Here is a 22,835-nt window from a genome sequence, read left to right as displayed (position 1 = left end):
TGCCTATTTCCCTCCCCCCCACCCCCTTGTACATTCATCCTTTTCTATTTTACTGCTTTTGTTCTTTTTAAAAAAAAATACTTGCAGTTCAGTATCTTGAAATAAAGGTCACGTATCTCTTGATCACCTTCACCTCATAATGAACCCTTTCTTCTCCCTATGTTCTTGTTTGCGCCCATGAATAACTAACTGTATGTTATCTAAACTCTGCTGTTGTGTCAGTCATCTTCACGTTTCTTTATTTTGGTCTGTCTTTGTTGTATCTGTCTTCTAACAGGCTCATCTCATCTCTCTACCTCCCTCATCTTCTAACCTTTGGGTTCTCTAAGCTCCTTGAAGGTTCAGAGGTAGTGTACTACAAAACTATCTTGCATGAGCTTTAGGCCAATTCAAATGTTCATTCATGTTTTCACATCCGTTTCTTCCAGCATGATGTTTTTCATTGTTAATCTAGTCAATCACTTGATCTTCAGGGTTTCTGCCAGAATGTTATTAATAGCTATTCCAGCTTAGTTGGACTCTTTTTTATATACACAAACGAGAGAGACATACAGAGTCTTAACACATTTCTGTCCAGATGGTAGAAATCACTGTTGTGTTGGTATGATTTATTTTTATGTTCTTTTTTAAAAAACACATTTAGGTTGAATAAAAATGCAGGGTGGTTCGTACAATAAATCTTGTATCTTAACACTGTATAAACTTGCATCCGTTTTATATCAATTGAACTATCATGGTTTCTTCCAAAGGTTCCTGGGCATTATAGTTTGGTTAGGGCTTACTCCAGGCTTCGGCAACCTGGTGCCCTCTGGATGTTTTGGGGTGCAGTTTCCACCTGTTTGCAACCCTGCAGTTATGCTGGCTTTTAGTTCATATTATATGGGAGGCCACCAAGTTGTTGAAGACAGCCCTGCATGTACCCTCACAGAACTACACTTCCCAGAGTCCTTGGGGGGAGAAAGCATGGCTATTAAACAGTTTAAGGCTGCAATCCCAAACCCACTTATTAGGGTGTAAACTCCATCGATCACAGTGGAGCCTTCTTTTCCAACGAAACATGCATAGCATTGGTCTGCAGGATCTGTAAATAATTTCAGAGGCCTCAAAGTATGCCCTCTGACAGTGGCCAGCTAGATGCCCTGATAACAATGTACAGCTGGATTATCTCAGTTGGTCCACATTGTTTTGAAAACGTTTGGGATAGTGGGGAAATATGTATTGCTCTGCTCCTACAAGCAATTTGGGTTGAGAACATGGTATGGGGAAAAGGCATTCGCCTTTTGAGTCCATGTTTCACATGCCTAGAATATGAAGCATATGTGATACCCTTAAACACCTCTTTCATTTTTATTATAATAATACAGATAATTGTTAGTATTCTGTAATAACAATTTTTTCCAGCAGGTCAGCTTGTTTCCCCACAGTCTGCACCAGCCAGCATTGAAACAAAAAATGACGTGAGCAGAGAAAACAGCAGCGTTGATTTCAGCAAGGTAAGACTTTTACCGTCTCGAATCTTTGGATGGTAAGGATGTAGTTTAGGTGTGTTCAATAAAGCATGCCTCATCTCAGTGTTATGAGTTGTTGCCGGTCATTGTTTCATACCACACATATTTTACTTAGAATAAAAGGGGGGGGATGTTTAATAATGTAAAGTAAACCATTTTTTCCCCTTGAAAATGTTGGGTCATTTCATTCCATACCACTGTGAAGACATCATGAAACTTTAGAAGAGACTGTTTAGTGTCTGAGTTTGAAGATTTTTCAAGGGCCCGTGAGAAATCAGCAACAAGGGAATTCTCTCAGGCCAGTCGCATCTCTGACAATGGAACAGGGGAAAAGAGCAATGCTTGTGTCTTGCTCCAAGAGAGAGACTCGGAACATCTTTCTGCTGCATCGTCCAGATGCCTGCATTTGCCTGCAACCCCAGAAGTAATAGACAATGAAAGCAGCCCTACATTTCCAAGAGCTAAAGATCCAACTAGTCTTGTACCAGTGGAATCCTCGGGGCTCTTTGGTCAAGGTTCTTGCACTAGACTTCCACTTTCTTCTCATTGGCTGCCCTGTTGTTATTGAGTGGCCTGTAGCTCTGGTAGAACATGTAGCTTTCCACATAGAAGGTCTCAGGTTCAATCCTTGGCATCTCCATGGAGGGCTGGGAAAGACCTCTGTCTCAAATCCTGCACAGCCATTGCAAGTCAGCATAGACAATAACAATCTAGGTGGCCTAATGGCCTAATGGTATAAGGCAGATTCCTATGTTCCTTACCTTCAAAAGTGGCTTCTGCCAGTTCTTTCTTGGGATGAAGCCCACTCCTTAGAGTGTCCAGGACTAGCTAGCCAATGAAAGAAAATGGAATCCATCACAATGGGATTATTTGTTTAGAAACTCCAGTCTGCAGGTCTAGAAAGGTCCACCAGGTCTTGCCATTTGGCTCACCCACCTGCCCCACACCCTGCTGCCAAATGTGGGGCAGGTAAAAGACACCGTTGGGTGAAAAGGAGTGTGCAGGTGCCATCAGTTGGCAGCCCCTGCAGATCTCAGCATTTTACCTCTCAGCTGATCTTTGGGGCTTGCATAGGGCTGCACAGGGACTTCTGTGCACACCATCATGTAAAAGTGGGTCACCTGACATCACTGTGACATTGGGTGATTGGCAGGGGATTGTCCACCAAGTGGCGGGAGAGGTAAGGATCTGGCCCACCAGCTGGATCCAGTTCCCCATTCCTGGTTTAGAGAGCCACATTTTCTGGCTGCCCCCAGGACTATCTGATTCATTATTTCAATGCTGAAATTTATATGAACATTTGTACTGCCCTACAATCATAGCCAGGGACACGGGTGGCGCTGTGGGTTAAACCACAGAGCCTAGGACTTGCCGATCAGAAGTCGGCGGTTCGAATCCCCGTGACAGGGTGAGCTCCCGTTGCTCAGTCCCTGCTCCTGCCCACCTAGCAGTTCGAAAGCATGTCAAAGTTAAGTAGATAAATAGGTACCGCTCCGGTGGGAAGGTAAACGGTGTTTCCGTGCGCTGCTCTGGTTCGCTAGAAGCGGCTTAGTCATGCTGGCCACATGACCCGGAAGCTGTACGCTGGCTCCCTCAGCCAATAAAGTGAGATGAGCGCCACAACCCGAGAGTTGGTCACGACTGGACCTAATGGTCAGGGGTCCCTTTACCTTTACAATCATAGCCACGCCCCCCCTCCATTTTTTGTCTTGGCTAAACCGAAGTTCAGATGTTGCATTTTCAGAGGCAAGAGTGGCTGTTGAAGCCAGTCCCATGTTGTTAAATTGTGTGTGATGGCGAGGAATCCTCTGTAGTTTTATTTTAGTCCTAATCTGTTACCACTTATGCTGGGGCAATCACTTTGCCTTTGGTACACAGCTCTGGAGTAAAATGGATTCTGGATTACATTTGGTTTTTTTCTGGAAGATCTGTGCATCAGACTACAATCTTGATTTCTTAGCCTGCTTGCCTACAAGCCAGGTGATTGCAAAATCACAGCCAGGTTTTAGACCGCAAGCTAAATCCTAGCTCCTGCGCCATGCCGTGATATTTTGTTGCTTACTGCAATGAATGCATCACAGCATTGGCTGTTGAAAGAGCACCAGTGGGAAAAAAGTGGAGACCTAGTGCTTGCCTGATTGAGAACCCTTGCCATGTCTTTTTGGAGTGGACAGTTTTCACTACAAAGGTGCCCTGAAAGCACATTTGCATGAGATATAGGTTTGACAGCTACAGCCACACTGGTTGGCCTCAGTTGACCATAGCTTGGGGTGAACGCAGTCTGGTAGCAGGATATTTTTTTCCAACCATGATTCTCTTCTAAGGGAATTGATGCGAGCAGTGCTTTGAATCCGTTGTTGAATGTGACATCCAGTCAGTGTAACCGAGCCAGAAACTAGTTATGTGCTTGCTCCATCTGGTGCCAGACAGAATATGAGAAGCAGCTTTTTGTACCAGCTGAAGTCTGTTAATTGTGCGTGCAGGGACTAGGAGACCAACAAAAAGGGCATAACAGTAGTCTATTTGGGATGAAACAAAGACATGAAAAAGGACACCTTCATCAGGAAGAGAGAGAGAGAGAGGTGAGGACCTACTCTGGCTATCTTTCTACGGTGATTGCAATCAGAGTCTATTTCTAAATGTCCGTACTGGGTTCAAAACCATGCTACGTCACTGCAGTTGGCAAAAGCACAGATTTTGTACACAACATTCACATTTTTTAAAAAAGCAAATACCCCACAACCCTTCAACTGCTCTGAAGGCTGAGGATAAGCTCCCACATATATAGAACATTCAAATGCGGTTGTGGGGCGGGGAGCAAAACAAACAAATAAATCCAGACAAACATATAGAAAATTCTGCAAGATTCCCAAAGAGAACCTCACTAAATATTACCTTCCAGTTCAAGCCTATACATGCCTGCTCAGAAGTAAGTACCATTGAGTACAGTGGGGCTTACTCACAGGTAAGAGTGTTTGAGGTATGAGAGACCCTAATTAAAAGCGAATTTAAAAAAAGGAAAGTCATAGACGCTCTGGAAGATATTTAGAGATATTTAGACTCCGGGGAGCCTCCATCAAACATATTGGCCACTGGACAGACATGCAAAAAGGATATTGCCTTCCTTTCTCCTCGAGAGTATTGACAAAACTCAGATTTTCAGCATGCAGGCATACCACAACTATGTATGTGGGGACTACAAAACGTGGGACATTGAGGGTAGCAAACAGCCCTTTATTTAAATTTCAGGTTTCATGAACATTCATTTCACGAGCCAATATTGTGCAGTGAGAAGAATGTTGGATCCAGGCTCAAATCTCCATTCGGCCATGGAGGTTATGGGGTTAGTCACACTCTGACCCGCTTCAAATGTCACGCTAAGACGAGCTGTGGGTTAGCTCAAACATGTGAACATTTATACTAGAAAGGAGATTGCTCCTGTGCTCCATCCCCCTGCTGCTGCGCTGCCACGAGCTAAGCCATTGTTTGCCTTAGTGCGTCCAAACCAGGGATCATGGTTTGACTCGCCCTTAGGCAAACCATGGGCTGTAACCAAGCTTTGTTCTTGGGTTCACAGTTTGCCTGAAGGTGACCAACACAGATGATGCGCTAAGCCAAATCATGACTTACCTCACTGCAGCGGGAGGGTCGTAGGAGAAGCAAAGCCATCACCTTTCTGGGAGCTTGTATTTGCAGCAAGCATCAGACAGACATAGATGGTACTTGCTGCCTTGTGTCTCTTTCATTTAGCATAGGATCTTAGCTGTCAAAGGTTTACCTGCTAGAAGCTCTTCCTCACTGCACCATCTTATTTCCCCAGTTGCACTTCAGCAAGCCTCCCATATATTTCACTTGAAGCCGTACTTTAATATTAATGTCAGAGACATTTTTGTAGAAAGCAAACAATAAATGCAGTAGTAATAGCAGCAGCAGCAGCAGTAATAATAATAATAATAATAATAATAATAATAATAATAATAAAAAAAAATAAAAATACACTTGCTGGTCATAAAGCCTAATGGCCACTGTTGATTCATTATGCTTTATGGAAACCCCCTTCCCTCTGTAAATGAAGTGTCACAAATACCTCATAACTTACCATAAGCCTCCATTGATGTTTGAGGAAACATTAATGTGGTAATCAAGGGTGGGTTCTCAAGGGATTGCTTCATTTGCTGGCCAATTATTTTTGCAATTGCCGGAGGTGCTGCAGATTCAATTCTTGTGTGTGTGTGTGTGCGCCATATTCTCCTTTATGGAAAGTTGCCAGCAGACATGGCAAAGGACATGAAAAATTGTCAGGAAAAATGTCCTTCCGGTCTGCATGCACCCACATTCTCTTTCCGCACTGTCCTTCCTGCTTTCCCCCATGGTGCACACCTCGGGCAGTAGCAGCTGACTACCTCCCCAGAAGCAGCTATGCACAAAAGCACAAAATAAAGAATGCATTTGCCTGCTTCTGCATGCTTCCTTAAGGCCCTGTGCTTTTTGGACTGGTGAAATTTCGATCAGTGGAAATTGAGGAGCTTGTGCGCATGCTGTGTGTGTCTATGAAGAAATGCATCGTATATACATGCACATAGTCAGGGGTGCCAGCTTGAATAAAATATTGGGGGGGTGTCCCCAGGTAAGCCCCGCTCCACATAATCAATTACATGACACAGCACAAACACATCATTTGAATGGCAATGCCCATCAACTTTTGAGGGGGGCTCAAATATTTTGTGGGGAGGGCAAAGGGCCCTCACTCCCTAGGAGTTGGTTCCTGTGAACACAATGCCTCCACAGAAAAGCACTCCCACTGTATACGAGTCCTCAATTAGAGCCTTTCAATCAAAAGTCACTCGAAATCCCTTCCAAGCATGTACATATGCTTTCCTCCATCTGTGGCAAACCCCTTTCTGAAAAGTAGTCACAATTTTAAGTGATCCTTGATGATAATTCCTTGGTACTGGATCGATATATAAACTTAAAATTATTTCCCCATAAGGGATATGTATATAAGATGGCAAAAAACAACAACACAGCAGTGAAAAGGGGCTTTATTTGGTCTTATTTTTTGGGGTGGTGGAGATGTTCAAGTTTTGAGAGAGATTTCATGACACAGACAACTCCATTACGCTTAAATTCTGTCTATGTGCCAGAGCCATTTGCAAGAAAGCAACTTTGTAAACAGTATTGAAGACACTGCACACTGGCGCTGACAGATGGCAGTGAGATAGACATTAAAATGGTCACTTTAACAGTTTATATTGGATTTGGTCACTGTTTTTGTGTTTAGATTGGTAATGGGAAAGCAAATGGGGAAAAGTATTGCAATTTGAAATTCTCAAAATATGAAGCTGTGATATCAATTTGAACATGTTGTTTTGTGAATCACTGTATTTTCCTCTTCATAACATTTAGAAAGGTACTATAGGGAGAATGCAAATAGAATATGCTTACAAATGCCAGACAGTTGCCACTGTGAAATCAATGAAAGAAACCAAGAGGGGGAAAAATATTTAAAGCCTTTACATAATTTGACCAGTTTTGCTAACTAGGAACTAATCCTTCTAGGAACCAGGAATTTTAATGGCAATAGAGAATTGATTCACAGTTTGCCTACACTTTTAGCTTTTATTAAACCAATTTATTCTGCCTGAAAAGTCAAATTTGATTTCAGTTCTGTTGTAATCAGAGTGAGAAGGAAAGGTAGGTATTCTAGAATACTGTATAGGCAAATGCAAAATTGTAATTTGCGAATCATATCGTTAACACTTTGGCCAGAAATGGCGGAACTTACAGGAAGAATAAGAAATCAAGAGAACCAACTTTTTATAAAAGAATGGAAATGGTTTATTGAATATTTAAATTTAAGGAACCACAGAAAGAGGGGAAAGGAAGTCAAATTTTAAAATGTCAAAATGATTGTAAAATCAGTGAAATGTATGTATTTGAAAAGTATAAATAAAATTTAAAAAACCAAACAAAACCCCCACTTTGGCCAGAAAGTATTGATATTTTTATTTACTAGTTAACAGGGCTATACCATGACCAGAACATATGCATATGCCATTAAGGCATAACTATTCGGGTGGTGCTGTGGTCTAAACCACAGAGCCTAGGACTTGCCGATCAGAAGGTCAGCGGTTCGAATCTCTGCGATGGGGTGAGCTCCCATTGCTCGGTCCCTGCTCCTGCCAACCTAGCAGTTCGAAAGCACGTTAAAGTGCAGGTAGATAAATAGGTACCGCTCCAGCGGGAAGGTAAATGGTGTTTCTGTGTGCTGCTCTGGTTTGCTGGCCACATGACCCAGAAGCTGTATGCAGGCTTCCTCGGCCAGTAAAGCGAGATGAGCACCGCAACCCCAGAGTCATCCATGACTGGACCCTAACGGTCAGGGGTCCCTTTACCTAACTGCCAACTATTATGCATAACTACCTATATTTTGCTGTTGGTATGGCTACACGGAGGAGGAATTTAGGACATAATAGAGCCATTGCTATAATATGGTACCTATCATCCTTACATTTGTATTTGCCAGAGTATCAGCACAGAAGTTCCTATCAATGGGGGTTCTTTCCTTCACTCACCTTTTTTCTCAGTAGAAATATTAGATACCATTTTGGGCCTTTGGAGTGCCAGGGATTTGAATGCTGATAAGAGTGAATTGCTGTGCAGTACGGCTGCTCTCCTCCCAGCTTGCTCCCTCCCTATTTTCTAAAAAAAAAAAATGCTAATGCACCACTGTCAATCCCTGCATAGTTACAGAACCACTTCCCTAGTTACTGTTCAGGGATCAAGAGGTTTTCCTAAGCTCTTCCATTTCTCAGTCTGATTACCCTTCAGAAGGCGCTAATTAGGGAGCTCTGTTTACAGTTTACCTTCTTAGGTTGCATAGGTGGAAAATCCTCCTTCAGACTCGATTCTAAGCGTGTTTTGTGGTGAAAGATAACCAAAGACTGCCAGTTGGCAGCTTCCCAACATTGCAAAGACTTATGGCCAATATAATCCACTATGCTGGTGGCGCTCGTTAAGAAATCCGAAGGCTGACAGACAAGGGAAATTATAGATGACAGTCAAACATTCAGGGAAGGGAAATGCCCCTGGCTGATTTCCATTGCCCATTGATTATTTCTATTAAATTCATACTGGCTTGTTTGTGGAAGATGTTAGGAGGAAGAAGATCCAGGAACATTAGCCATGCCTCTTGCCTCCCTGCATATTTTCTCACATTCCCCTGCAGCTTCCTCTGCCTTTTGGTGAAGAAACCTTCAGAAAAACCATTCAAGCCAAAGACAACAGTTTTCTTTTGGTGATTGTAATCTGAGCAAAAGCTCCCACCAATATACCTGGGGTGGAGAACCTGTGGCATTCCAGATGTAGCTATACCTTAGTTCCCATCAGCCCTAGCTAGTGAACAGGGAGTTTAAAAAAAACATGTACACCCCTCTTTGCCTAAAGGCCTCAGAGTGGCTTGTAACATAGAACAAGATTGTAGCCACACAATACAAATGAATGAATGAATCTTTATTTGCGTCAGCCATCGGCCATAGCAGTAAAACAACAATACGATATACAGTGGCACCTTGGGTCAAGCACTTAATTCGTTCTGGAGGTCCGTTCTTAACCTGAAACTGTTCTTAACCTGAAGCACCTCTTTAGCTAATGGGGCCTCCCGCTGCCGCCATGCCGCCGGAGCACGATTTCTGTTCTTATCCTGAAGCAAAGTTCTTAACCTGAAGCACTATTTCTGGGTTAGCGGAGTCTGTAACCTGAAGCGTATGTAACCCGAGGTACCACTGTACAAAGAATAGAAATAAAAAGTCAATTATATAAAATGCATTTTAAGGTTTTGAATCAATAGTCAGATACTGGATCTTATTCTGATTGCCCCAGCTAAAAACCTTGCAACCTTTGCTCTCATCTGCTCATCTTGAGCTGCCAAGAGAAAAGACACTGTGGCAGTGGTTGGGCGACCCGGAATGGATAATAAAAGAGGGGTGATAATCTCATTCCTCAAGTCTTTATAAAGAGTGCAAGCCAGAAGGGCATGTGCCACCGATTCGGTAGTGCCATCTTCACAGGGACGTAAAACAACACAAAAGATTAAAAATAAATATTGGCTTACAACTCATAAGAAGTAACTGCAGCACCAAACGATTCAGTTCCCTTCATCCAGAAACCTGCATCTACACCAGTTTCCTAAGAAAACAATGATGTGGCTAGGCACATCTCTGTGGGGAGGACATTCTGTGGACATGGAGCCACCACTAAAAAGGCCCTGGAATGGGCCCCTGTGCTACTTGTGAGCTTCTAAGTGCTGTTGGATTGCAGGTTCCCCACTCCTGAAATATACCCCTGGAAAACCAAGGCTTGTCCCATTTTGCAGGATGTTTTACAGCGCATTTAACAGTTGATAGTGCATTGCATTGTAGCTTTGGCATGTATTGAATCAGCTCAAATCCCAAGCCCATTTACTTGTAAATTATTCTCATAAATTTCCGTGGGACTTGCAGCCAGTGACCACAATCCAGCATAGAATTAAGCATATTGAATCAATAATCTTAACATGCCTAACTCTGTGCTGAACTGCGCCCAAGACTTCCCTGATAACATTGCTCTTTGTGCCGTAGGACAGAATACATTAAGACACATTGCATATCTTCAGTACAAAAGGACTACTAGCCAACTTCCTGTTGCATCATTAGGCAAATGCTAAGACATGAGTTTGACATGAAAAAAAATTCAGCTGATTAACCAAGTATTTAGTTTGTTAACATTAAATGTAGTTAAGTGATTGCTGGGGCTTTGGAATGATGACAGCAGGTTTCTTGATGAGGTAACTTAATATTTGAAAGTAAAGTCCAGCATTTGCTGTGCTTTAGCAACGGGAAATAACCACCAACTTTGTAAAGAAGGGATGGAGGCCTTGCGTCCCTCCAGATGTTGAACTACAACTTGCAACATCCCTTGCCATGTCATGCCATGTTGAATGGTGCCAATGGAAGTTGAAGTTCTATAATATCTGGAGGGTTGCCCCTGGATTAAGCAAAAATTCTGCTCGGAATACAAAAAGGCATCTGTTTCATAGGGCTAAAGACTTCCTTGATTAACTGATAATGCTCTTTGAATCTGCAAAGTTTTCACTGATTGATCATGGCAGTTAACATATTTGAGATTGCTAATAAATAAACAAATGCTAATCAACAATTGCTAAGTTGTTCCGTAGTTGGTGATCAACGATGTCATAAACTTACTGTGTCAGTGAAGTGAAAGAAAACAAGTTTTTGCATTTATCTGTGGTCTCTTGTTACTTCCCACAAGTTTCCGCTCCCCTCTGTGTGATGTCTTCCTTTTTCTACACATGATCAGGTCGACCTGCATTTCATGAAAAAGATCCCTCCTGGAGCAGAAGCATCAAACATTCTGGTTGGCGAGCTGGAATTCCTGGACCGTGCTGTAGTGGCTTTTGTTAGGTTGTCTCCCGCCATGCTGCTTTCGGGACTAGCAGAAGTTCCAATCCCAACGAGGTGATTTTATAACCAGAATCAAGAAAGAAAGGCACATTTCCCAGTTCATAAACAAAGGACCAGGACCTAGATAGGCATTGCGAATGCTGCATGGAAGCCTCTTTGAATCATTTTATATGTCACACATTTCCATATGTGTGCAGTAACAAAGTCCCGAACTCTGTGTAGTTGGTTAAGAGCGGTAGACTCGTAATCTGGTGAACCGGGTTTGCTTCCCCGCTCCTCCACATGCAGCTGCTGGGTGACCTTGGGCTAGTCACACTTCTTTGAAGTCTCTCAGCCCCACTCACCTCACAGAGTGTTTGTTGTGGGGAAGGAAGGGAAAGGAGAATGTTAGCCGCTTTGAGACTCGTTCGGGTAGTGCAAAAGCGGGATATCAAATCCAAACTCTTCTTCTTGCCTGGATGGAGAGAGGGGCTTGACAGAGGGCAGCCGTCTAGAAACCTAACTTACACATGGCTGAAATGTAGCCTGAAGCAGAAAGTTAGGAGCCCCATTTGTTGTTTCCTTCCCTCTTTTTTTGCCTCCAACTCCATCCACCATTGACATGTGATGTCTGGAAGGCTGCCCATGAGGGAATGCATTCCTTCGCCTGGAAAATATCCCCTAACCCCTGTGGTAGGAAATACATGAGCCTAAGGCCTTCTCCCAGACTTGCTGCCCATAGGAGCTGCCTTTGACTTCAGAACAGGCCTAATTATCTCACTAAAAACACACTTGGGTCAAGCTTTTGTTTTGTGCATCCGTTTTTTAAAGAAATCCTTCCGTTTCAAGTCACTGTTTTTTAAAAACGCCACAATCCATTCAGTCTAGCTAGAAACACTGTAGGGGTTGTTTCTTTTTGCTTACTTTTTGTTTAACTGTGTTAGAGCTACATAACTGGATGTCCTTTGAATATTTTTGCTTTCCATTTGTTTGTAGATTTTTATTTATTCTTCTGGGACCTCTAGGAAAAGGCCAACAGTTCCATGAGATTGGCAGGTCAATTGGAACCTTAATGACAGATGAGGTATTTATCTATTAACCGCAGTTAAAGCTTACTTAGAAACAACCTGTTTAAACCTAAAAGTAAACCTGTGTTGAGATGTTTTTTGTCTCCCAAGTATACCTAAAACACTTCGCTTGAATTGTAGGTAGCAGCTTTCACATTCTGCTTAAATCAAACTTCAACAATAAGCAAAGAGTTCACTATGCTAAAGTGTATTTTTTGTACATAGAAGACTTTCAGGGAAGTTGCATGCTTTATGTAAGCAGCTGTGTGAATGTGTGGGATTTTATATGCCCTCCTTATAAGAAAAGTCTCATGTATTTTCTTGTGTCTCTGACAGGTGTTTCATGATGTTGCCTACAAAGCTAAAGATCGTAATGATTTGGTTGCTGGGATTGATGAGTTTCTCGACCAGGTGACAGTTCTCCCTCCTGGAGAATGGGACCCAACGATTCGTATAGAGCCCCCCAAAAATGTTCCCTCTCAGGTTTGTGTACATTTCATGTTGTTGTTGTTTTAATGTGAAGGGACTGTTATGTACTGAGTTGAATAGGATCCAAAATGCAGCAGTCTGATTGGTCCTAGAACAATAGGATTCAGAATGCAACAGTCTGATTGGTCCTAGAACAATGCAACAGTATGATTGGTCCGCAGGAGCCACCCAATCCAGCTCCAGGTGGAAGTGAATCCACAACCTGATTGGCCTACAGGAGAATCCCGGAATTAGCCAATCACGTGCAACCCATTGTGTAAATAATGTATATAAAGCAGATATTTTTGGGAAACATTCATTCCTCCTCACCACTATGAGCTGAATAAAGAGCATGAAATCCACTCTCGACTCCGAGTATATTTCAGGGACTAAAGCAATAAAACCATTCCATTTTTGAAATTAGAACGGAAAACAGTATATCTCCATTGTTGCTTCTGCACACACCACCACTATCTTAACATTCTTGAAATATTCCTCAAGATATTCAAAGGAAAAACCCTATCCTGTGCAAACAGGTGATTAGGATTTTGGATTATATAGCTGATATAAAATCAACGGAGCACATTGTTAGCTCAGGGGCCACATTCTGTCATGGATAGACTTCCGGGGGCCATGCTCCAATGTAGGGTAGTGCCTATTGGCAAAAAAAAAATGAGTGGAACAATGGCTGTGACTTAACTCTGTGCAGTAGGACACATTCCACCCATGCACAACTCACAGGCTTCTCTCTCGCCACACACACACACACACACACACACACACACTTTCTCTATCCCTCGTGTTCAGGCAAATGAGTTATCACAGTTCAAGGACACATTTGAAGCAGTAAAGAACACTTGAGGTGGACACAGAGTAGGCCTGGTGAAAGGTAGTTTCTGGGGAGAGTCCTGAGGGCTGATAAGAGAGACCTTGGAGCTCCATTCAGCGTTCGGACTTGAGGTTACCCACCTATGTTTTACTAACCATTTCTGCTTTTACAGAGCAGGGCATCCATTATATTTATTTTTACTGGTGTTACCCTTTTGACCATACAGAGGCAAATGTTTTGAATCCACGCCCACCCCAGCACACATAGCACATATGCTTCCACCCCTTGTTTACAGAGCCCAGTCTTGTTGGGCGTGAGCGAAACATTGCGCATAGTGATATCACCTCAGGCATCTTCTTTAACCAAATGTTTGGGGACAGACTTGGGAGAAAATTTGGGTGGTGACAGCAATTGCATCTATGGTGGTAACATGTCATTGGGCCCTTAGTAGGTGAGTAGTTAAGGGATATGCTCTGTCATGCTCAAGCCGTTCCCATACTTGGGCCTCATTGTGCTTTACCAACTCCCCAAACTATGGTTCTCTCCTGAGCAGAGTAGGTGATATGGTTTCAGAACTCATGGGAGGGAAGATTGCCATCTAGAATCCTCCTGCCAATTTTTCTAAGGAGCAGGCGCCAACACTATGCTGCCGGCATACCCAGGTGCTAACAGTCCTTACAGATTAGCACCGCTGTGTGATTTCCATCACTTGTGGAGGGAATAATTCAAAGGAAATACCAGGAGTGTCACAGTGTGCTAGCTGACCTTAAGTAGTTTCCTTTCCCAGTCCATGATTTGAAAAATGTAAACACACACACACACACACACACACACACACACAAACACAAATCCCCTCTCTTTCTCTCATGTAGGAGAAGCGTAAGATTCCAGGTGTGCCAAATGGAACTGCTGCTCATGGAGACATAGCACCAGTTGGAGGTCACTCAGGACCAGAACTGCAACGTACTGGAAGGTTAGTAATAATTCAGTTTTTTTAAACAACAACAACAAACCAAATATTGTAATATATTTGTGGGGTTTTTTTGTTTTTTTAATAAGACATGGTTGGCTTAATTTTTTTTAAAAAAAGTTTTGAAGTTTATTTTAAAGTTTTATCATGTTTATGCTGCATTTTCTTAACTAATAAGTGGGTTTTAAATATTTTTAATATTTTTTTATTTAAAAAATCCAAGGTCACTTTGCTTCCTAGCAGTTGAACTTCTCCTGCTTGATCAGAACATCTGTGAAGAAAATTCACCAAGCCTCTTACCCAAAAGTAGTAAGACTACACCTTGAGGCCTTTAATAAAAGGCTGTATTTTTACACAATTAAAGGAATCCCAGTAGAACTACTTAAAGTGCAGTCAGTTTCCCACCTCAGTTAAACACTTTGCATGTGTTTTTACTTACTTATTGCATTTATACCCCACCTTTGTCTTCAGGGAGCTCAAAGTGGAAATACATAGTTCTCCATACAACAACCCAGGGAGGTAGGTTAGGTTGAGAGTAAGTGACTGGCCTCAGGTCACTCAGTGACCTTCAAGACCGAGTGGGGATTCGAACCCTGGTCTCCTGCACGCTCTAACCACTATACCACACTGGCTCTCCTGTATAATGTTTCAGGGCATTAAGATACTTTAGAGAGGTCTTGTCTGCTTCGTATTTGACTTTTTAAGGTGAATGCAAAGAACACATTTTCACATTAGATTCGATAACAGTGATGAGTGTTTTTCAGTTCAAAAATTCATGAGGAAGTTTGGGTTTAAAGCCTTACTCTGCTTTTTCTTTTTCTTCTTCTTCTTCTCTCCCCCCCCCCCCCAATTCTGTAGGATTTTTGGGGGCTTGGTTTTAGATGTCAAGAGGAAAGCGCCATTCTTTCTGAGCGACTTCACTGACGCGTTCAGCCTGCAGTGCTTAGCTTCGTTTCTCTTTCTCTACTGTGCTTGTATGTCTCCTGTTATCACGTTTGGTGGTTTACTGGGAGAAGCAACGGATGGCCGCATAGTATGTGTCATATTTTGATCTGAATCTTCCCTATTATTTACAATTGGCACTTTATAAAAATTCCATGAATGAATTGTCTGTGTGCGCACGCGCTTGGAATGTTCTATCTGATAAAAACGGCAACTATTGCAATCCATCGCCTTGATGCTGAAATAATAGGTCTAACTTTTCCATTTCTCCCTTCCCGCCCACCTGCAGAGTGCAATAGAATCTTTGTTTGGTGCATCGATGACCGGCATAGCCTATTCGCTCTTTGGTGGACAGCCTCTGACCATACTAGGGAGTACGGGTCCAGTTTTGGTGTTTGAAAAGATACTGTTCAAATTTTGCAAGTAAGTGAACCATTTTTCTTCTTTTGAGAGTCTCACTGTTTTCATACTCTGTTGTTTTTGCCTTGTGAGGGGTTACTGAAGCTGAAGGACAACTCTAACTCTTAAAGAGTTAGGATGATGATGGTTGTTATTTATTTAATTTTTATACAAAAATTTCTCTGCAAGCAGTTCCAGGTCAACTGAACTTTAAGGCAAGTTTGAGTAGTTTTTAAAGAGGGATAATGAGCAGCATGAGCAGGCGTAAAGTAGAAACTTGCATTTCCTAAACAACAGAACCTCTCACAAGGCTTTTCTCTGCCTTACTAATGAAATATGCTTTAACTTATCACGTTGATAAATGATCATAAACAGCTATTATCTTTGCTGTGCTTTCCAGCAAAGGCATTTTGGGGATTAATATGTTTTCCCCGAGACAGCAACAAACTTAATAGGTCTGGGTCTGTGCATTTGCAATCCTGTCTCCATGTGCTTCCAGGGAATATGGGCTGTCGTACCTTTCTCTGAGAGCAAGCATTGGCTTGTGGACTGCAACTCTGTGTATCATCCTTGTTGCGACCGACGCCAGTTCGCTTGTGTGCTACATCACTCGGTTTACGGAAGAAGCTTTTGCGTCCCTTATCTGCATCATTTTCATTTACGAGGCCTTAGAGAAGCTCTTTCATCTCAGCGAGACATATCCAATCAACATGCATAACAGTTTGGAACAACTGACACATTACTCGTAAGTATGATTTCATCCGTTGTCCTGAAGGGATTTCCTTTGTTGCGGGGCGCTGTTCCCATTGTGTTCCTCACAAGGGGATTCCCAGTAGAAAGAGGACATTCATGTTTACATAATTTTACTAGGGCTTGCATCCTTCTGTGAAGTTCTGACAGGAAGAACCCCACGTTTTCGAAAAGAAAGCTTCATTTCAACAGCATGAGCACCATGGCAATGGCTCACACATGTTGGGTTTGAATAAATAATCTGAGCAGTTAGAATATTTGTTACTCCCTGCCTCCAGGCAGTAATAGGGTGGGATTCAATTAATGAGCCCTATCACCAGAAGCCATATGCTTCTTCTTGCACAATGGGGCTTCCCCCCTCCGTTATACCCTACCTCAAAATGTGCCTGGAAGGGTTGGGAGAACCTCTGGAATGGCATGGAAGGTGGTGGAGAAGGGGGGTATAGTTCCATCTGGGAAGCCAGAACACTTGGCCCTGACAGAATGATTGACTTAAACTCAACATGGAATTCCTCCCATAATATTTTTTTTAATTAATCCCAGCAAGCCAAAATTCCAATCCCATTTTTAAACACTGTTATCTAGAGGTGAGGCCCACGTTGGCCATTGGTGATAGAGTGTGAGCTAACCTTCATCAATTTGCTGCCCTCCAGGGTTTTTTTGAACTAAAAGTCCCATCAGTCCCAGCTCACTTTCTCTGGGACTTAGGAAGGTCATTTTAAATCCTGAGTTTGTCTTTGGCTACCCCTCCGAGTTTGGTGTCATCTGCAAATTTGATGAGCATCCTCTCAATTCTTTCACCCAAGTCATTTATAAAGATGTTGAACAACAACTGACCCAGGACAGAACCTTGTGGCACCCCCTTTATTCCTCCCCCCCCCCAGAATGACAAGGAACATTTAGTGAGCACTGCTTATGTTTGGTCAGTCAGCCAGGTACAGATTCACCTACACTTACCTGACCCAGCTCACATTTTAGCAGCTTCTTCATAAGCATACCATGAGGAACTTGATCAAAAGCCTTAATTGCCACTGAAATCATTGGGAGTCTCAAACAATTTGTCCATTGATTTCCATATAACCTAAGTTCGACTAACTTAGTCTGGATCCAGTCCATAGCCAGGGTGGCCAGATTCAAAAGGTGGCGAGGAGTCCTCCATCTCTTAATACTTGCCTCGAAAAGCACACACAAGCCACGCCTGCTGAAATTAAAGGTGTAGGATCCTTGCTCACTTTTGCATTGGACCACCCTTACCATAGTGCTAAAATGCTAAACCATAGCGCTAAATCTGTTTGCCCTGAGCTGCGTTGTAATTGACACTATGATGCCATTTTAGCTTCAGTGTGTAAAACTGCTAAGATAGATTGCTTTGAGTTCCCAGATCCTTTCTTGTCTCCCATTCCTGAGCAGTAGCAAGGTACGACAGTGAGATCTATAACAGGAGATACATGGAAGCAGCTTCACGTGCCAAAGATATCCAGGGATAATTGCGGTTGTCATATGAGGCAACTTTTATTATATTAAAAAAAAAATGCCGCCTGAGAAGTGAAACTGACAAAAAACATGACTGCTCAGAGGGGTTGTGTTTTACCGTTCAGTTCACGAGGCTGCTGCTGGATGAAGCGAGCTGAGTTATCAAAAATAAGTTTTTGTACATTATGTTATGTGAATACCTAAGTATTCTCATGGGCAATGTCAAGATTCAGTCTGCCTGAGGCACATGATGCATCTCCTCAGCAATAGAGACAGCAGCCAGAGAAGCATTTTCAGGCTAGAAAGCCCCTCCAGATATGGTTTTTAATATGGCTGTGTTCAACTCACATGAACTCTTGGCTTAGTGAGAGTCAAATACGGAAATAGCAACAGAAAGACAAGGCTGCTACCCCGTCCTGCCGCCACCTGCTCCCTGGATGAATAACAAGCCCAATAAACTGCCTGCATAAGAAGTTCTGAACAACTACCTGCAAATTATTGAAGACAAAGCATAGACTGAGAAGTTGCAGTGTCTTAACATCTACATGTAGATTAGGGTACATGTCTTCCAAATGTTGCGGACTAAAACTCCCATCATCCCTGACCGTTGGCCATTCTGGCTGGGGCTGATGGGAGTTTTAGTCTGAAATACCTAGTGAGCAGCCTCTTAAATAGATTACACTGGGCAACAATTTTTTACTTTTTGAATGTTGTCTAGATTTCTACAACTGATTTAGGGTATTTTAGCACTGCTGAATCAGGAAATGGCATCCGTTTCTCTCCATCAGGTCAGGTTTACTGTAAACTGAATGGTGGGCATTGGTAAAGGTAAGTACACGTAAATTGCATGTTGCTTCACCATTTTTCAAACTTCAGGGCTTGAACTTCCGTTTCTTGGAACTCCTGGAATGCTCAGCGGCAGGGAGGTCTCTCTTTAGAGTCCAACAGTAGTCAGCCATCATGACTGTGTCCCAGCGACCCTGATACCTGGTCTCCAACTCTTTCATGTCCTGATGGAATCTTTCCCCCTGCTTGTCACTCATTGAACCCAGGTTCTCAGGAAACCAGTCCATATGTGAAAATAGGTAGTGCATCTTGACGCTCATGTTGCAGCTCAGGTTTCTGAAAGCAGTCAGCATGTTGTTGACAAGTTCTGCGTAGTTTCTGGCCTTATTGTTGCCCAGAAAGTTCTTCACTACCAGAACAAATGCCTTCCACGCTTCCAGTTCCACTTCGTTCATTGAGTTTCCGAACTCTGGATTTCTGATGAGCTGACGGATCTGAGGACCGTCGAAGATGCCAGCTTTCAACTTCTCCATGGTCAATCCTGGAAAAACCTGGCACAAGTAAATGAAGCAGTCACCATCCTTGTCCAGAGCCTTGGTGAACTGCTTGATTAAGCTGAGCTTGATGTGCAGCGGTCGGAAGAGTATTCTGTCTCTGTCCACCAGAGGGTCGTTGATGATGTTCCTTTTTTTGCAAGGCACCAATTCCTCCCGCACAGGCCAGTCCTTCTTCGTGTAATGCTGAGCACAGTCCCTACTATCCCACATGCACAGAAAGCATGGGTACTTGGTGAAGCCAGACTGTTGTCCCAACAAAAAGTTCACCATCTTCAGGTCAACACAAATAAACCACTTATGCTGATCATAACCAATTTTCTCCAGCACATACTTCACCGCTTCCTAGTTCTCCTTCAGTGTACTCGAGTGAGCCAGGGGTCTAGAGGCAAACTGGTTGCCATTGTGTAGCAGAACACATTTCAGTGATCGCTTGCTGCTGTCAATGAACAGTCTTCAATCTTTGGGTTCGTACTGTGGCACTCCAAGCTTGAGCAGAAGCTGCGCAATATCTGCACAGTACACCAAGTCCTTCTCTTCCGAGAAAAAACGGAGGTACTCTTGATGCCTGTTGCGGAAGAAGCTGATGCGAGCACTGTCAGAGAGGAGGTTTTTTCCCTTCAATCTGGATGCCAACAGTTCAGCAGAGTCCTTTGACAAGCTGAGGTCACAAACTAGATCATTCAACTCCTTTTGGGAAAATGGATGTGGAGCATCATCTTCAAGAACCACTTCTTCTTCTTCATGTCCTTCAACGCTGGAGGCATCTTCGTCACTAATGTCAGGAAGTTCTCCGAAGATAGGCACTGGAATTTCATCACAATGAGCTGATTGAAGATCAGGATACTTGAGGCTGCTTCGGTTCTTTCTTCGTGGGGCGGCTGCCCCATTAAGTTAGTTTTGATCCCCCAACTTTATGCTTTGCCACACCAATTTATGGAAGATTTTGAGGTTCTATGACTTCAAACTGATCCCTTTTCAACATAATCACCCAGAACTATCGGACCTGAATACTTCTTGTCATTAAAATAATCATTTCCAATCAAAACAATTATTCGACATGGCATTTTACCCCCACCAACTTCTTCTAAAATGCTCCACACAAGCGTACATGTGAACAAAAACGTAAAAAAAGACATGTGGCCATAGCTCAAAAACTTGACCTGATTGTGCAAAACCAATGTGATTTTTGAATTCAGCGCATCAGATTTGTCCTAAATCAACTGAAAAAACGCAGACAACAAATTTGTTGTTGACCAGTGTTATTAGATGAGAGATCACAATGACTTGAGAGCTAACTTTATTGTTGATGCTATATTAGTCTTAGCATTTGTTTGCTTGAATGTGACTGTCTCTTTATACAAGACTGTTAAACATCCAGAGTGATAACGAAGCCCTATATACACACTTCTACTTCTTAAATTGATTTTGGCTAAACACACTAGGGTCTCAGTACCACTGAACACAGTGAGATGTACTTCAAAGTCAACGTGTGTAGGATTGCACAATTAACCTCACAGTTTCCCAGATATTATAATTAAGTTTCTTTGTAGCTATTCTTATTTATCATGCCTTCTTTTCCTTTGGGTTCATTAGCTTTTCAGCCAGGCCTAGAGTTTATATAAACACCCAAATGAGAAATTCAGTCAATTCTCTCCATTATCAGGGCCCTTAGACTTGTCTACTGCGCTCTCTCTTTCTCTTTTTCTTTCTCATACACCATTACATTCCATGTCACGCCATTACATTCCATGACACTGATTGTCCTATGAAGCCCTAACATTTTTAATAATCTCTGTTGATCGTTCCCCTATACTTTTACTTCTAGACTTTGTTGCTGCTTTGTTCATCAGGCTTTTAGAATATATGGCAATGGGAGGCCCTTTTAGAAGCTAATTCTACATTAGGGATCACTGTGTTTTATATATATATATATATATATATATATATATATATATATATATATATCCTGCCCACCTAGCAGTTCGAAAGCACAATTAAGTGCAAGTAGATAAATAGGTACCGCTTTCTAGCGGGAAGGTAAACGGCGTTCCGTGTGCTGCTCTGGTGCTGGTTCGCCGGAGCAGCTTCGTCACACTGGCCATGTGACCCGGAAGTGTCTGCGGACAGCGCTGGCTCCCGGCCTCTAGAGTGAGATGAGTGCACAACCCTAGAGTCTGTCAAGACTGGCCCGTACGGGCAGGGGTACCTTTACCTTCATATATATATATATATATATATATATATATATATATATGTGTGTGTGTGTGTGTGTGTGTGTGTGTGTATGATTCCTTCTGAGTTTTGTATGTAAGTATGACCCCTGTTCTTCAATGTCACCCTGATAAAAAAATAAAATTGCCCTTTCTCCTCATTGACTTACATGAAACAGACAATCTGCAACAGTGATCTGAAGAGCCCCCTTCACGTTGTCATAACCCCTCCAGATATTCCTTTAGGTCAGAGCTCTCCTAAAGCAGGACTGTCATATTAGCTAATTAATGTCAGAACTTCATCACGCCCCCCTAGGGGGCAAATGCCTTTCAGATACTTTCCCCATATGTTGTAACACCACCTGACAACTTGCAGTTATAATTGCCTTAGATTATGTAACTTCTTCCTGTGTTGGGCTTGTGCACAAAATGGAACAAATCTCTCTGGTCCCTGCTCCTCTTTTGCAGGCTATGTAGTAGGGCACGAGTACCCCAGAGGCTCTAGGCAAGGAGCTACCAGTGCCTTTGCACAATCTCACGATGATTTGGAAATCTGGTAAAGTGTGAAGTAAGGTAATGCTCTCCTCATGATGTGACTGGATCCTGCCAGCTATCCGAAGGGGAAGTTTTGGAGCAGTAGCTGGCCATCTGATTCCATCCTAGTGTGCCCTTTATGACCTTTATGTGCTCTGCATCTACCCAAAGTGGACCACACAGAAGAGCTTGATCATTACATTGTTGTTGTTCTTGTTGTTTAGTCGTTTAGTCGTGTCCGACTCTTCATGACCCCATGGACCAGAGCACGCCAGGCACTCCTGTCTTCCACTGCCTCCCGCAGTTTGGTCAAACTCATGCTGGTAGCTTCAAGAACACTGTCCAACCATCTCGTCCTCTGTCATCCCCTTCTCCTTGTGCCCTCCATCTTTCCCAACATCAGGGTCTTTTCCAGGGAGTCTTCTCTTCTCATGAGGTGTCCAAAGTATTGGCGCCTCAGCTTCACGATCTGTCCTTCCAGTGAGCACTCAGGGCTGATTTCCTTAAGAATGGATACGTTTGATCTTCTTACAGTCCATGGGACTCTCAAGAGTCTCCTCCAGCACCACAATTCAAAAGCATCACTTCTTCGGCGATCAGCCTTCTTTATGGTCCAGCTCTCACTTCCGTACATTACTAGATCATTATATTACCTGAAGATAAATTGTGGTTAATATGCAAAGCCAATTAATGTCCTCTTTGGAAACTTTGCCCCAAAAGTTGAATAGAATTTGAAATGGTGGCATTCTGGGCTTCTGATGAGGGGAGGAAACATTCGAATGGATTGCAAGATTCTTTTCTGTTCTGTTTCCCAAGATCTCTTGTTCTGCATTAGGAAAAAATGAATTTGTACTTTTCGTCCCTCTAGTTATCCAAGGACGTGTGGGGAATAAGAACAAACA

The 22,835-nt window shown here is 42.8% G+C and overlaps 1 protein-coding gene across 8 annotated transcripts in view; it reads left to right on the top strand.

Moving 5' to 3' along the window:
* The window catches only part of SLC4A10 (solute carrier family 4 member 10), a 159,023-nt gene that overhangs the window by 100,525 nt on the left and 35,663 nt on the right, over window positions 1-22,835 (top strand). For 3 of the 8 annotated variants that reach the window (XM_083577103.1, XM_083577100.1, XM_083577102.1), the window contains 9 exons: window positions 1,402-1,493; window positions 3,992-4,090; window positions 10,866-11,023; window positions 11,945-12,032; window positions 12,352-12,498; window positions 14,185-14,285; window positions 15,141-15,315; window positions 15,514-15,647; window positions 16,123-16,368. In XM_083577103.1, coding sequence (XP_083433229.1) covers window positions 1,402-1,493; window positions 3,992-4,090; window positions 10,866-11,023; window positions 11,945-12,032; window positions 12,352-12,498; window positions 14,185-14,285; window positions 15,141-15,315; window positions 15,514-15,647; window positions 16,123-16,368 — 1,240 coding nt within the window. The remainder of the gene's footprint in view (window positions 1-1,401; window positions 1,494-3,991; window positions 4,091-10,865; window positions 11,024-11,944; window positions 12,033-12,351; window positions 12,499-14,184; window positions 14,286-15,140; window positions 15,316-15,513; window positions 15,648-16,122; window positions 16,369-22,835) is intronic. The other 5 variants (XM_083577107.1, XM_083577104.1, XM_083577106.1 and 2 more) reach the window with 3 other exon arrangements.

Source organism: Podarcis filfolensis (genome assembly GCF_964270895.1).
Source record: "Podarcis filfolensis genome assembly, chromosome: 1".
NCBI classification, from domain to species: domain Eukaryota; kingdom Metazoa; phylum Chordata; class Lepidosauria; order Squamata; family Lacertidae; genus Podarcis; species Podarcis filfolensis.
Note: the sequence above shows the minus strand (reverse complement) of the source record. Positions and strands in the feature narration are given on the sequence as shown.